The sequence below is a fragment of the Cucurbita pepo genome, chromosome LG06, assembly GCF_002806865.2.
Source record: "Cucurbita pepo subsp. pepo cultivar mu-cu-16 chromosome LG06, ASM280686v2, whole genome shotgun sequence".
Lineage (NCBI taxonomy): Eukaryota > Viridiplantae > Streptophyta > Magnoliopsida > Cucurbitales > Cucurbitaceae > Cucurbita > Cucurbita pepo.
Window position 1 is genome coordinate 978,788 of NC_036643.1, and position 11,360 is coordinate 990,147.

The window sequence follows — 11,360 nt, forward strand, 5'->3', positions numbered from 1 at the left end:
GTCTTCATCTAATAAAGATTGGAAATTGGAGCTTCCATGGCAGACCTGGCTGACAATCATATGGTCTGGGCCCCGGCTTCCCATTACACACCCTTCCCTTCTGAATTGAAACCCACATTCCTCGCGTGAATCTCATAATTCAACACCCTTCTGATTCTCAGATTTTACTCACAGCAGAAGCAGAGGCAGAGGCAGAGGCAGAAGCAGCAGAAGCTAGAGGTAATTCAAAAGGCCCCACTTCTGAGTGAAAGAATCCAATGGCCCGCTGCTTCTGCTTCTCTTCCTGTAATGCATATGAGCTGCGATTGTCCCAACTGCAACGTAATTCCAAAAATAATGAACATTTGCGAAACCACAAAAATAATAGAAAGTAAAACTGCCCCTTTCTGCAAAAGATTTGAGCCCCATTCATGTCGCCGCAGCAGATAGAGTACGGTCTATGTGGTCCGGTGAAAAGTGGATTGTCGTTTCATTCACGGGTTTTTCTTATTCTTCCTTCTTTTATATTCATTTTTTGAAAATAATTGCTCCCTAACATTCCAAACTGCAAACGGACGAGGATAAAGGGTTGGAAAATGCCTGCCCCCTGCTCTGCTCCACGGCCATGTAATTGGAAACTAGTGTCCATCCGGATGGGACTGCGCTGGAGGCAAGAGTTCAAATTAGTAATATGTGGAGAATTTTTAGATCAAATCAACAAGACAAGCTCTCATGTCGGCTTTTAAAATACAATGCACACACTAAAGCAAAAAAGGAGTTGGGAAAAGAAGTTATAAGTGCTGGAATTTGATATAGTGCTCTGCAGAAACGCAGTGATGAGAACATTAACCGGTTCGCAATGAAGTTTAGACGACATAGAAATATATACAATGATATGAAAAGCCGCCACAACGGGGTAAGGCTTGAATAGCTAATTTGATCTAAAGATGATTGCATGTTTTAGTCATCGGCATTGTTGGTGCTTGTTTCCATATTCTCAGGCACATGGTACGATGACAAGAAAAATGTGTTCTGATTCTTCCTTAAAAACCTGCAACAAACATACACATCAAAACAAGACGGAAACCCACAATAATGTCTCAAAGCACACAGTAGTGAGGAGAGGAATAAATACTTGAGCAAGTCAACGAACTTCTGCTGCAGTTCCGTCAAAGTCTCCTCTTCAATATTGGCTTGAGACAACAACTCAGGCAACCTAACTGCGATTCATGAAAACGCCCGCATAGCATCTTCAATTATGACCTTTAACCACACATATTATGCACACTAGTGTATGCAAATAAGAACCAGGGTAATCAGTATTACCGAATAGACGTAGAAGGTGTTCGGCGCCATATATGGAAGAAGGGGAGACATCATGAACGATCAACTCTTCATATTGTTGGCGCTCGCTTTTGTATAGAAGCATCGCGGGTAGTGCTTTATCAAAGTAACAAATCAGCCCCTTCACTATTTCTCCAACGGATTCATCTTTCCTGTAATCGTATAGCATTATTAAGACGATGAAGAACGGGGTGTGACAAACAACATACTTACGTTCCATCCTTCTTCAGCCTGTATTCAAGATATTTCTTCATGATATCTTCTACATTAGGCGTACGAGGGAGCTTTACCAACTGCACAGCAAAATATAATTATCAAACCCCAAATTACAAGATCATTAGATTCTGTGAAAGTAATAATGGTCATGACGAAAGCAAGGCAGATATCACTACCTTCCCAAGATGCGTTACAAACTCACTGTCATCAACTAGTTGCTTCTTTAGTTTAAGTGGAATCTGTATGCTCACAAGCTTTTCAACGTTCACGGCATTCTTTTCCTACCAGTAAACAAACGAGATGCTAAGTTCTTTTTACAAGAAACAATAACTAGAAAAAGGCTGATGAAATAAAAAGCATGAAAGAAATAATTCAAGGGTGGGGGAAGAGGGGAAAGGAGAGTGCGCTCAGTAACTTTAAAGGGCCACTAGCAACATTTAACTTTGGCATACCTTACTAGCATCATTCTTTCGCTTCCTCCCTTTTACCACTGCACATAGATATATAATTGCTTGAACAGATTAAACCAAGAACAAGATTAATTATTTCTCGGGAAACATAATGCTTCATGTCAATCTTCAAACTAGTTGGCAGACGTTTCTCAAATAAACTGAAAAATATAAGCATCGCCTACGCTCCAATATTGTAGAGTTCAATTTGTCGGGATTTTTGCTGATGCTTGTAGAATGTAGAAATGGTTATAAGAGCGACAAGATCAGACAATTCTTTTATCTAAATTCTAAAGTTCTCACATTCTCTTAATGTAAGGAACCTGGACACAACTAACTACAATATGTCCATGAACACTCTACAGTAAAAGATACAGAACTAGAAATCTAGAAGAGCCCTAATATTAGGATTTATAGATTGAACCTAGAAATGGTCCTTTTCCAGTTAAGATCCTAAATGCTAAACCCTTACTGTATAAATGTCCTTTCCAGTCACATCACAATCATCATAGTTATTGCTTCATCTTGGTTGGACTAATACCTTGAACTAACCACGCAATATAAATGCCAAGATATCATCAGACATTAGGTTGTCATCTTCCAGAACACTCCCAACTTAACATTTATTTTGGTTCAATAATCTTCGCATGCATAAACTAGCACTCCATGTTTAAATTAATAATTTTACTATTTCTATCTGCAAATTCTTTTACAAGTTCTGATGTTCTCTCTCCCCCTTCCTCTCTGTATGAGAAACAAACCTTCTATTGATTTAGAAAAAAATTAACAGCAAAAGTACAATTAGAGACGTCACTAGAGTAGGGGTCACTATGAAGAGCAGAGAAACTTCCCACAGTTCTTTTTATTTAAAAATCCAAGTGACCAGGCTTTGTTCCCTTCTAACCATATACAATACACTGCATAAAGCATTTGTGTTCTGCTGAGATGAAGAGCCAACCACCCAGGATAATGGGAGAGGTTGAATAAATTTCCAAAATTTCCATTTCCATCTCTATCGGTGCACTGTTTTTAGTTCCAATATCCTAAATTTGAAGGCTAAACTACACTTAAGTTTAAATAATACGCAGCAATGCATATGTTATTAATTAAACAAACCAACAATTACCATTCTTGGGTTTAATCTGGGATGCTCGAGCTGCCTTTTTGTCAGTCCCTCGCTTCTCATTGAGTTCCAGCTGTTTCTGCACATTCTCTTCAGTAAACTTCAGTAATCGATCAAGTCCTACCCACTCATCCCAACTGTTCCATAAAATAAATGAGGAAATAAAAGATCTATAGTCAAGTAGTAAAGTAAATGCATGCACAGAAAACATTTTAATATACCACTCGTCCCAACTGTTACATAAAAATAAACGAGGAAATAAAAGATCTATAGTCCGAGTAATAAAGTAAAGGCATGCACAGAACAAGGACGCCCAACATTTCCATAAACTTATACCTAAAGTACTTACCCGTCTTCCTTGCAGAAGGAAATATAATTGATGAGTAAAGATAACAAAGATTCAAATAAAAGATTGCAGAACAAACGAATATTGGAGTAACACCATAGACAAAGAGGTTGAAAATAAGGAAATCTCTTTTCTCCTCTTGTTTGGGTTGTGAATGTCTTTTGAAGGCTTCTCATCGGACGTCTTCAAGTAGTGTCCTCAAAGGTATCCAAGCAAGTGGTAGCGAATCATTCTTAATCATCTCCAAGATGCAGATTGATACTTGTCTTGGGTGCTTAGATGAACAGGAGATTGGTAGTATATCCTAGGAGTTTGAAAGATTTTGGTAGGAAGTGGGAAAATTAGCTTGTGGAAGATTACTTAAGTAGGCACTAGCATTGACGTGGAGGAAATCTTTTATAAGCGGAAAGAATGGCGTGCTTTTCTGAAAGTGCCTCAGTGCCCGTATGCACTGAGGCAGTAACCTTATCTCTCGAGATCAATGATTAGAAAGATCCCTAGAAGACTGAAGAAGCACTGGAATGCTATTTCCTTTGAAGGTGGGGAACATCTATCATCTAACCTTTTTTGTCTTATATGCTCATAATATATGTTGACTAAAGGGAAAGAAAGAAGGAAGGATTAATCAGACTTGCTTAGTGTAGAGAGAGAGAGGGTGAACGAACAGTCTCTTCTCCAAATACCAAATAAAGTGGCCAATATTCTTGAATACAAAGGAGAAACTTTCTCCGAGTTGGAGAAGGTAATAATTCTGTTAGCCACTTGGGAGGGTGGAAGAAAGTCTATTTCACAAAGAAGATGGTGGCCTGCACATCACAACCTTAAAGGCAGTATCTCAAGCAAATAAAATGTGTTTTGATCTCCAAGTACGTTTGGTGATTTATCCATGAAACTGACTCTCAAGGGCATTTTAGTATCTCAATCAAATAGGGGGCGGAAGTGGGGATTATTTACAGCTAATAGTCATAGGTTAAAAGGTACTAGTGCCTAGAAGTTTAGGGTCTATCGTAAAACACTTTGTGACCAGACTCTTTCAATCAGAATAACAAGTGACCTTAATACCAGCTTCTCGGAATGATTCATAGGTGAAAAAGCCATCAAGATTTGGTCATTCCTAGAATCTTCAACGTAGAATGTTCTAAAAATGTCATGCTTGTGTGAATATTGGTGTTGTCCTAATGGAAATTTGAAGATGGCTTTAGCTAGACCCTTCGAATAGAGAGAATTTTCCAATCTGACTTGTTTACCAGTGATGCAAACAGGCCCAGTCAACAAAGAGACGAGCTTGTCTGCCCGTTAGACAAGTCTTAAGGATTTTTTTTTTGCGGGGTTCTCTCGAAGCTTATACAGATTCCTGTTATGCCTAAGTTTTTTGTTTTGGGTGAGTTTTTTTCTTTAAATAATTGAAAGTTCTGATGCCTTTTTCACCTTCAAGTATTTATTTTTTAAAGGTCCAAAGATAAACAAAATCAACAATTATGCAGAATCGTTTGCTCATCTGCATTCACAAACTTTATGATATCCCTGCAAGCAACATTGACTCCCTCCAGTCTACCTCTAAAGTAGAACCAACAAACCAAAAGCCTGAAGTAGATTTAGTGGGATGCCTAGCAACAAAAGCAAGAAAACACATAAAGAACAAGAAATTTATATGCTGAAAAGGAGATAATCTAAAATATCAACGCAGTTTCCATGTATAAAAAAACCCAACAGGTATTTAAGCAGTAGATTAGGAGGGCCAGGAGTGAGCGAGAAGAGGAGAGTGGTCACTCGACAACATATATCGAGAAAACAACAGGCCTAGAACAAATATTGTCCCATAAACCATCAGATTAGATATGGGAACTGTCTCGGTCATTGATTAAATCAAAAGGAGGACTCACTCACGTTTTGCTCCATCCCTGCAAAACAAAGAACATGGTCTCAAGATCCCCCTTCATGCACAATACCCCTTCCCAGAAGAGAGACAAGACACACACACACACACACACACACACTCAAAGGCACACAAGCATATTCTACTTACAAGGTAATGAACATAACATCTCCATTCTTTCAACTGATATTCTGTTTTCAGCACCTATCAAAAAAACAGACACCTAAAAGTAAGAAGACAAATAAGCTATAGATTCTATAAGTTTCACAGTAATAACCAATTTATTTAATGTGCCTAGAAAGGCTTCATAACATCCCAATCAAAAATAGGATCATAAAACGGGCCCCCAATGAAAATCATCTGAATACAATCCTTCGGACGTTACGATCAAGTATTCAATGAACAATGTGGGGGGAGGGGGTCCATAGAAAGCATTCAAGCCAGGATTGGATGGTTGAATTTAGAGTATGCTAGCCTGGCAGGGCTAGGAATGAAATTCAAGATGAGAATTAGTTCATCACAATTGATGCATACTACATATTATAAAAAAAGATTGAAGTAGTGTTGCAAACTCGATGTTCTAGACCACCAAAATACAAATGTCAGAACTTGCAAAGATTCATTCTTGAAACAAAATTGAGGGTTGATTATTACAAAAAAAATGTGAATTAAGTGGTTCGAAATCAAATCTTGCTAATTTCTTTTCGTTTAGCTGGGAACTCAAAATGCGTCCTCACATTGTGATCATCCCTTTGTTGTTCAACAGGGGTTTGAAGTAAGTAAAAATCAGCCTAAATTAGAGAAGCACGTTTCAGCCAGCAAGCAAAAAAACAAAAACAAAAAAGAAAAAATAAAATAAAATTACACTACAACTCCAGAAGGGGGGTGAAAAGAGATGGAACCTTAGCTTCATATATGAGAAAGCTATGAAAAGCGAGGACCTTCTCTCCTTCGGAGAAAGGACAGGGATGGGAAGGCGGGCTGTGGACTCCATTTTCGTCGTCGTCTTCAGAGTCATTCTTGGATGTAGTGTCGGCGGAATCGGAAGCAACCCGACTATCAGGGCTTCCCATTTGGATAGCTACTTTGTTGAATGGTTAGTTGAGAATCGAGTTGGGTTCCAGTTAAGGACGAGAAGAAGAAGCAAGGAGGACTCCTACAACTACTGCTTGCTGGGGTTTCCTCCCTTTTGGAATGGAATGGAACGCTGGGGGGTTTTTAATCGCACTAATTGGGCTTTTCCCCGTCTTCCTACGTACTATATCCACTATCTTAGCCTCCCAAGCTCTTATTATGCACACCTTTTTATTATATTCAAAAATAAATTAATTAAAATTGCTAAATGAAATGAATAGCTAATTTAAAATTTTTCCAATTGGACACTCTCTATTCTATTCTATTCTATTCAAATACAGAACATTGTACAACTATACATGAAATTGGTTTTAAGACCACCTCGGACATACCTGGTTGTCGCAAGATGAGTGGTACTAGAATATATATGGGCGTGGGCCGAAACGAAATTGAACACCAGCGTCATCTGGGCCAGAGGAAGTATCTACAGCCCAAACATTCCCATTTGATTCCCAATGCTGCCTTATCCAATATGTTATACTATTAGTCTCATACGTTCAAGAAAACGGAAAGTAACGTCCTCACAGACCATGAGGCTTAGCCAATGATCAACAAAACTACCCTTACGAGTAATTAAACTTCCACCAAGCTATCGAGTCAGTTCACTGATCTCAACATCTCCCCTACAAACGCGCTCATAAATGATTCATACTTCTATTGTATTCTTCAATTCAATACTAATTTTAACATTAAAACGGTAGCTTGGAGCTTGGATATTATACCTTCTAGCATACCCGACCCGGAATAATAATAATAATAATAATGATAATATGTAGATTCCATGAAAAAGGAAGGCAGCGCAAAAGAGGGAAGGCAACTATGAGAAATGAACACATAGGGGCATGGCTGTTGGGTGATGGGTATGGGTATTGTGAGATCTCATTGTATTCTCTTATTTTTCCAAAAGGCAACTCAGCTCTGTCTTATGCTATTTGTCTGGGGGCGAATGGGGCATTGGCAATCGCTTGTCCCACAGCCCAACGCAAACCTGGGAAGGCAAGGCCACGCCCCTAATTTTACACCTGTCATCTCTTCTCTTTCCCCCCTTCATCATTTTCTTGATCAATCACAGGTATTCCATTTATGGGCCATCTTCTTCCCATCTCATCTGCATCACAGACTCATCCGGACTTTCCATTTCTTTTTTTCATTTCTTCTTCATACATATAAATAAACCAGAGACAGAAGTTGGAAACTAATGTTATCTTATCTTATATCATAGAGTACACACATGAACATGATACACATCTAATTAACCCACAAAAAGAAAAAAGAAATCAAACAAACAAACAAACCCCAGATCAAATCCAGAACAGATTGAATTGAAAGGGAAAATTCAATCGGGAAACTTGAAAAAGGAAAATGGTTAAATGGGGACTGAACATGGATGGAGCTCCCTTCATCTGCCTCTGCTGCTGAAATTCATCTTTTCGTAGTATCGAATTGAGAGAAGCGAGAGTGAGAGATGGACCTCATCCTTCCCCCACCGGGCTGGCGGCTTCGACCCAATCATCGCCGGGAACGGAGACCACGGCGACGAGGAGGAAGCGGACGAAGATGTGGAGGAGGAGGAGGAGGAGGAGGAGGAGGAGGAGGAGGAGGACTGGGGCTTGGTAAGAGGCCAGATGAAGAGCGAGTGAAGGCGGCGGAAGCCACCGAGGGCCAGAACTACAGATCGGAGTTGTTGATTGCCACAGCCGGTGTTAGCCCAGTGCCTAGTGCAGATCAGCTCCCAAAGCCGTTCATCTTCAGCGGTTTTGTGCCATTGCTTGCTCACACAGGCCGCCATGGCCAGAGTCGTGGCATCCACATGCTTAAAAACCTCAAACAGCAAATTATCATCCAAATTCATAAATCCAGTCTTGTCGGAGACGCCTCCTCCATCACAGTCATGGGAAACCGCCCTGGGTTTCTTCTCCGTCTTCCGATCCCCTTTCCCCTCCGGAACAACTCGCTTCATCTCCAAATACCAGAGAAATCGAAAACCCTCTTAGCCCTTTACAAGTAACGAAAAGAAACCGTGAAGAAGAAAAGGGATTGAGGAAGAAGGAGTTAAAGCATAAGGTTTGAAGAGTTAGGAAGAGGACAAGATGAGAATTGAATGCACCTGGATGCGGATGTCTTTTCCCCAATTTCACCAACTCTCTCTTCGCCTTCTGTCTCCTTCTCATTATCACCATTTTCATGTTTGTTTTCACGGATACCTAACTCCTCAACCCCGATATACCACGCTTCCTATTCCTATTCCTACTATTCCTATTCCTATTCCTACTATTCCTATTCCTTAACCCTCCCCCCCTGTTTGGATACACCTCCACCCAGCCCTTCTCTTTTACTTTTCTTCTAAATATTCATTACATTATTCAAAATTGTAATACTAATCTAGTACAAAACATTAATGAGTTTAATGGATCATGTAGATTTGAGTTGACTTTGGTACAACATTACAAATTGGTTGTTCAACTATTTTTTAAGGCCACGAAATGAAATATAAAAATGCAAATAAAGGTAAAGGTAAAATGGTTGGGAGTTGGGATTAAAGTAGCTTTCTATTGCTTTTAATTACCGCTACACATTCATACTTCTATCCTGATTTTTGGTTTTTTTTGCCTCAAAACATGCATTTTTATACCAATACTTTCTCTAAAGAAATTAAACAAAATCAATTCTTATCCTTTTATTTATTTTTTCTTCTCGAATGATTATTTAACAAATATTTATAATAATTAAGCCTCACTCTTAATATTGATTTGGTTTTGTTTATAGTAGAAAAAATCCTCTTCGTTTAAAAACTCCCAATTACAATAAAATAAAAAGGACGGCTGTTACATTGTCACACAGCTAATAGATGTTGTTTATTTTGGTCGGAGGAGACCCGTTGGTGTGGTCAAGGAGCCATAGAATTGAGATGATCTAAATGAAAACGATGGACTTCATTGTCTATCTAAATGGTGTTTGAAAGGAACGTGTATCATTCACTAATCACCATACACGCATATCTATGTATATCTATATATATAGATATATGTGTAGGGGAATGAAAAATACTGAATATCTCCATCTCCGACTCTCCAACAACCCACTTTACAACACACAAAATCAACGATCAGGAATTCCGGGAGAGTGGGCGGTGCAATCTGAATCCGTGACCCACAGGACAAATCCAAGAATGGGGTTTCACATTTTTTCGCTACTAATGTGAACTCAAAGTTGGTGGCCACCGTGGCAACCGCCGGATGCGGCGGCAAGGGCCGCTGTGTTTTTCCACCATTCGGTCAATAAGGCAACTCGATCACGAGCGTTGCCAAAAGCTCCTTTCCCCCATTTGGGTTATAATAAATTATACATGGTGGCACTCATTGAAATTTCTTTTACAGGTTTAATTAGAACAAAAGTCACGAAAATTATGGCCTAAGGTTTGAAGACATTGAAGTATGAGGTATTGATTTATGGGGGGTTTGTCTCTTTAAATCTATATTATCAAGTTATTAACTTGGATAAGAGTAATTAGTGGAAGAAAGCTACTGTGTCCGGAAAGTAAGCTTTTTTGAGTTTCTTGTGTCTGCAAAAAGCAGAGCGTCGTGGTGGGGACGACGGTGAGGTAAAGGTAGTTGTCAAATCGACCAACCTCAATTGGAAGACATTAGCATCTCAAATTTAGGTCAAAAGTTTCATTTGAAGGAAAAGAAGTTCCATATTCTAAGCACAAAAAGGAGAGAGCTTTGAAACCACCCACCAATCACATCCAACCAGGTTGCCTCAGTATCCACTGGGTTACCAAAGTCAAAACTTGGCGTGGGGGTTGCACTGCAAATTCGTCCATTCCAAATCAAGAAAATTGCTTCAATTTCGTTCCACAATTGAACGCAAGGCGTATCGTTTAATTTAACAAAAGTCAAACTCCCAACAGCAAGAAAGGAAAAAGGGAAAACGCCGTAATACCCATTCCCCCAATCGATGAACATTACCGATCTTGTCACGAGTATTTGAAAGCCTTAAATATTGGAAGGCAGCAGTGTCAAATAATCTCACGTTAACCGTCCAAATTCTTCCCAATTCAAAACCAACTCGCCCTTTACCTTATACACACACACACACATATATATATCCCGAATTCGCTTACTGAGACTCACAAACTTAGCAACTCTACGAGACATCAATGGCAATGGAAATGAGCGCCACAGCATCAGGCAAGCGTGTCTGTTTTGTTGTGGGTGTTCTGTTAATGGTGGCGTCGGCCCATTTCCTAACGGTTGAGGGCAGAACCTTGAGATCAGTTTCAGAGAAGTTAGCTGATGGGAAGGAGAAAATGGGAGGTGTGGAGGCAATTGGAGTGGCAGCTTTTAGGGACCAAGTTAATTCATTAAGTAGCAGCAGTCACAGTGAATTTAGGAGCTTGAGTTTCGTGTTGGCGTCTGGGCCTAGTAAAAAAGGTCCCGGGCACTGACCGTTTTTGCCTTTTCTTCTTCTTCTTGTTCTTCATTGTTTTGTACAATTATACACAAAATTGAAACTTTTATACCAGTTTTAGCGAGGGAGATCTTGTTTTTGCATTTATTCGTATCACAGAGTTGGGGTCATGAATAACGTAAGTTTCAATTATTTTGTTTTCTTGTACCAAAAACATAGATCACGATCACGATTCCAATCGCATCAGACAAACGGACAAAGCTTTAAATTTGACCATTGGAATTGGACAGCGAAGAGTAGAAGAAATGGAGGAAGATTGGATTAGATTAGGGCTGAAATGGATGGATGCGGCGCCCTCCTGGATGGAGGCCTAGAAAGAAGATCCTTGCTTTGCTTCAACATGGAAACAAAGTGGAAATCGAGATTTTGTTTGACCACTTTTTATTGGTTTTGTTTATATTTGTATTTGGGTTTAGTTAATTA

General features: G+C 39.4%; 2 protein-coding genes across 3 annotated transcripts; both read right to left on the reverse strand.

The window, feature by feature from the left end:
- Nucleotides 1-757: 757 nt before the first annotated feature.
- Nucleotides 758-6,575, reverse strand: LOC111797191 (protein MRG1-like). 2 transcript variants are annotated; one of them, XM_023680137.1, is made up of 10 exons: nucleotides 6,236-6,572; nucleotides 5,484-5,537; nucleotides 5,345-5,358; nucleotides 3,115-3,248; nucleotides 1,992-2,029; nucleotides 1,716-1,820; nucleotides 1,537-1,616; nucleotides 1,306-1,475; nucleotides 1,115-1,199; nucleotides 758-1,030 (listed from the first exon to the last, which is right to left on the reverse strand). In XM_023680137.1, the coding sequence occupies exons 1-10, from the start codon at nucleotides 6,404-6,406 to the stop codon at nucleotides 940-942; spliced, it is 942 nt and encodes a 313-aa protein (XP_023535905.1). In that variant the 5' UTR covers nucleotides 6,407-6,572; the 3' UTR covers nucleotides 758-939. The 2 variants fall into 2 exon arrangements, with proteins under 2 accessions (XP_023535905.1, XP_023535904.1); XM_023680136.1 differs by having other exon boundaries at nucleotides 758-1,199; nucleotides 6,236-6,575.
- A 1,080-nt stretch (nucleotides 6,576-7,655) lies between these two features.
- On the reverse strand, nucleotides 7,656-8,690 carry LOC111797739 (F-box protein GID2-like). Its single transcript, XM_023680855.1, has one exon. It carries the CDS (start codon nucleotides 8,425-8,427, stop codon nucleotides 7,867-7,869), a length of 561 nt encoding a protein of 186 aa, XP_023536623.1. The 5' UTR covers nucleotides 8,428-8,690; the 3' UTR covers nucleotides 7,656-7,866.
- Between the last annotated feature and the right edge of the window lie 2,670 nt (nucleotides 8,691-11,360).

What these genes read in the sequence shown, in the direction of transcription:
- LOC111797739 (XM_023680855.1), bottom strand. Translation starts at nt 8,427, where the DNA reads ATGAAGCGAGTTGTTCCGGAGGGGAAAGGGGATCGGAAGACGGAGAAG.
- LOC111797191 (XM_023680136.1), bottom strand. Translation starts at nt 6,406, where the DNA reads ATGGGAAGCCCTGATAGTCGGGTTGCTTCCGATTCCGCCGACACTACA. An exon ending in TTCTCATATATGAAGCTAAG is followed by an intron (nt 5,538 to 6,235) that starts GTTCCATCTCTT and finishes TTTTTTTGATAG; the next exon opens with GTGCTGAAAACAGAATATCA. An exon ending in GAAAGAATGATGCTAGTAAG is followed by an intron (nt 1,821 to 1,991) that starts GTATGCCAAAGT and finishes GTTTACTGGTAG; the next exon opens with GAAAAGAATGCCGTGAACGT.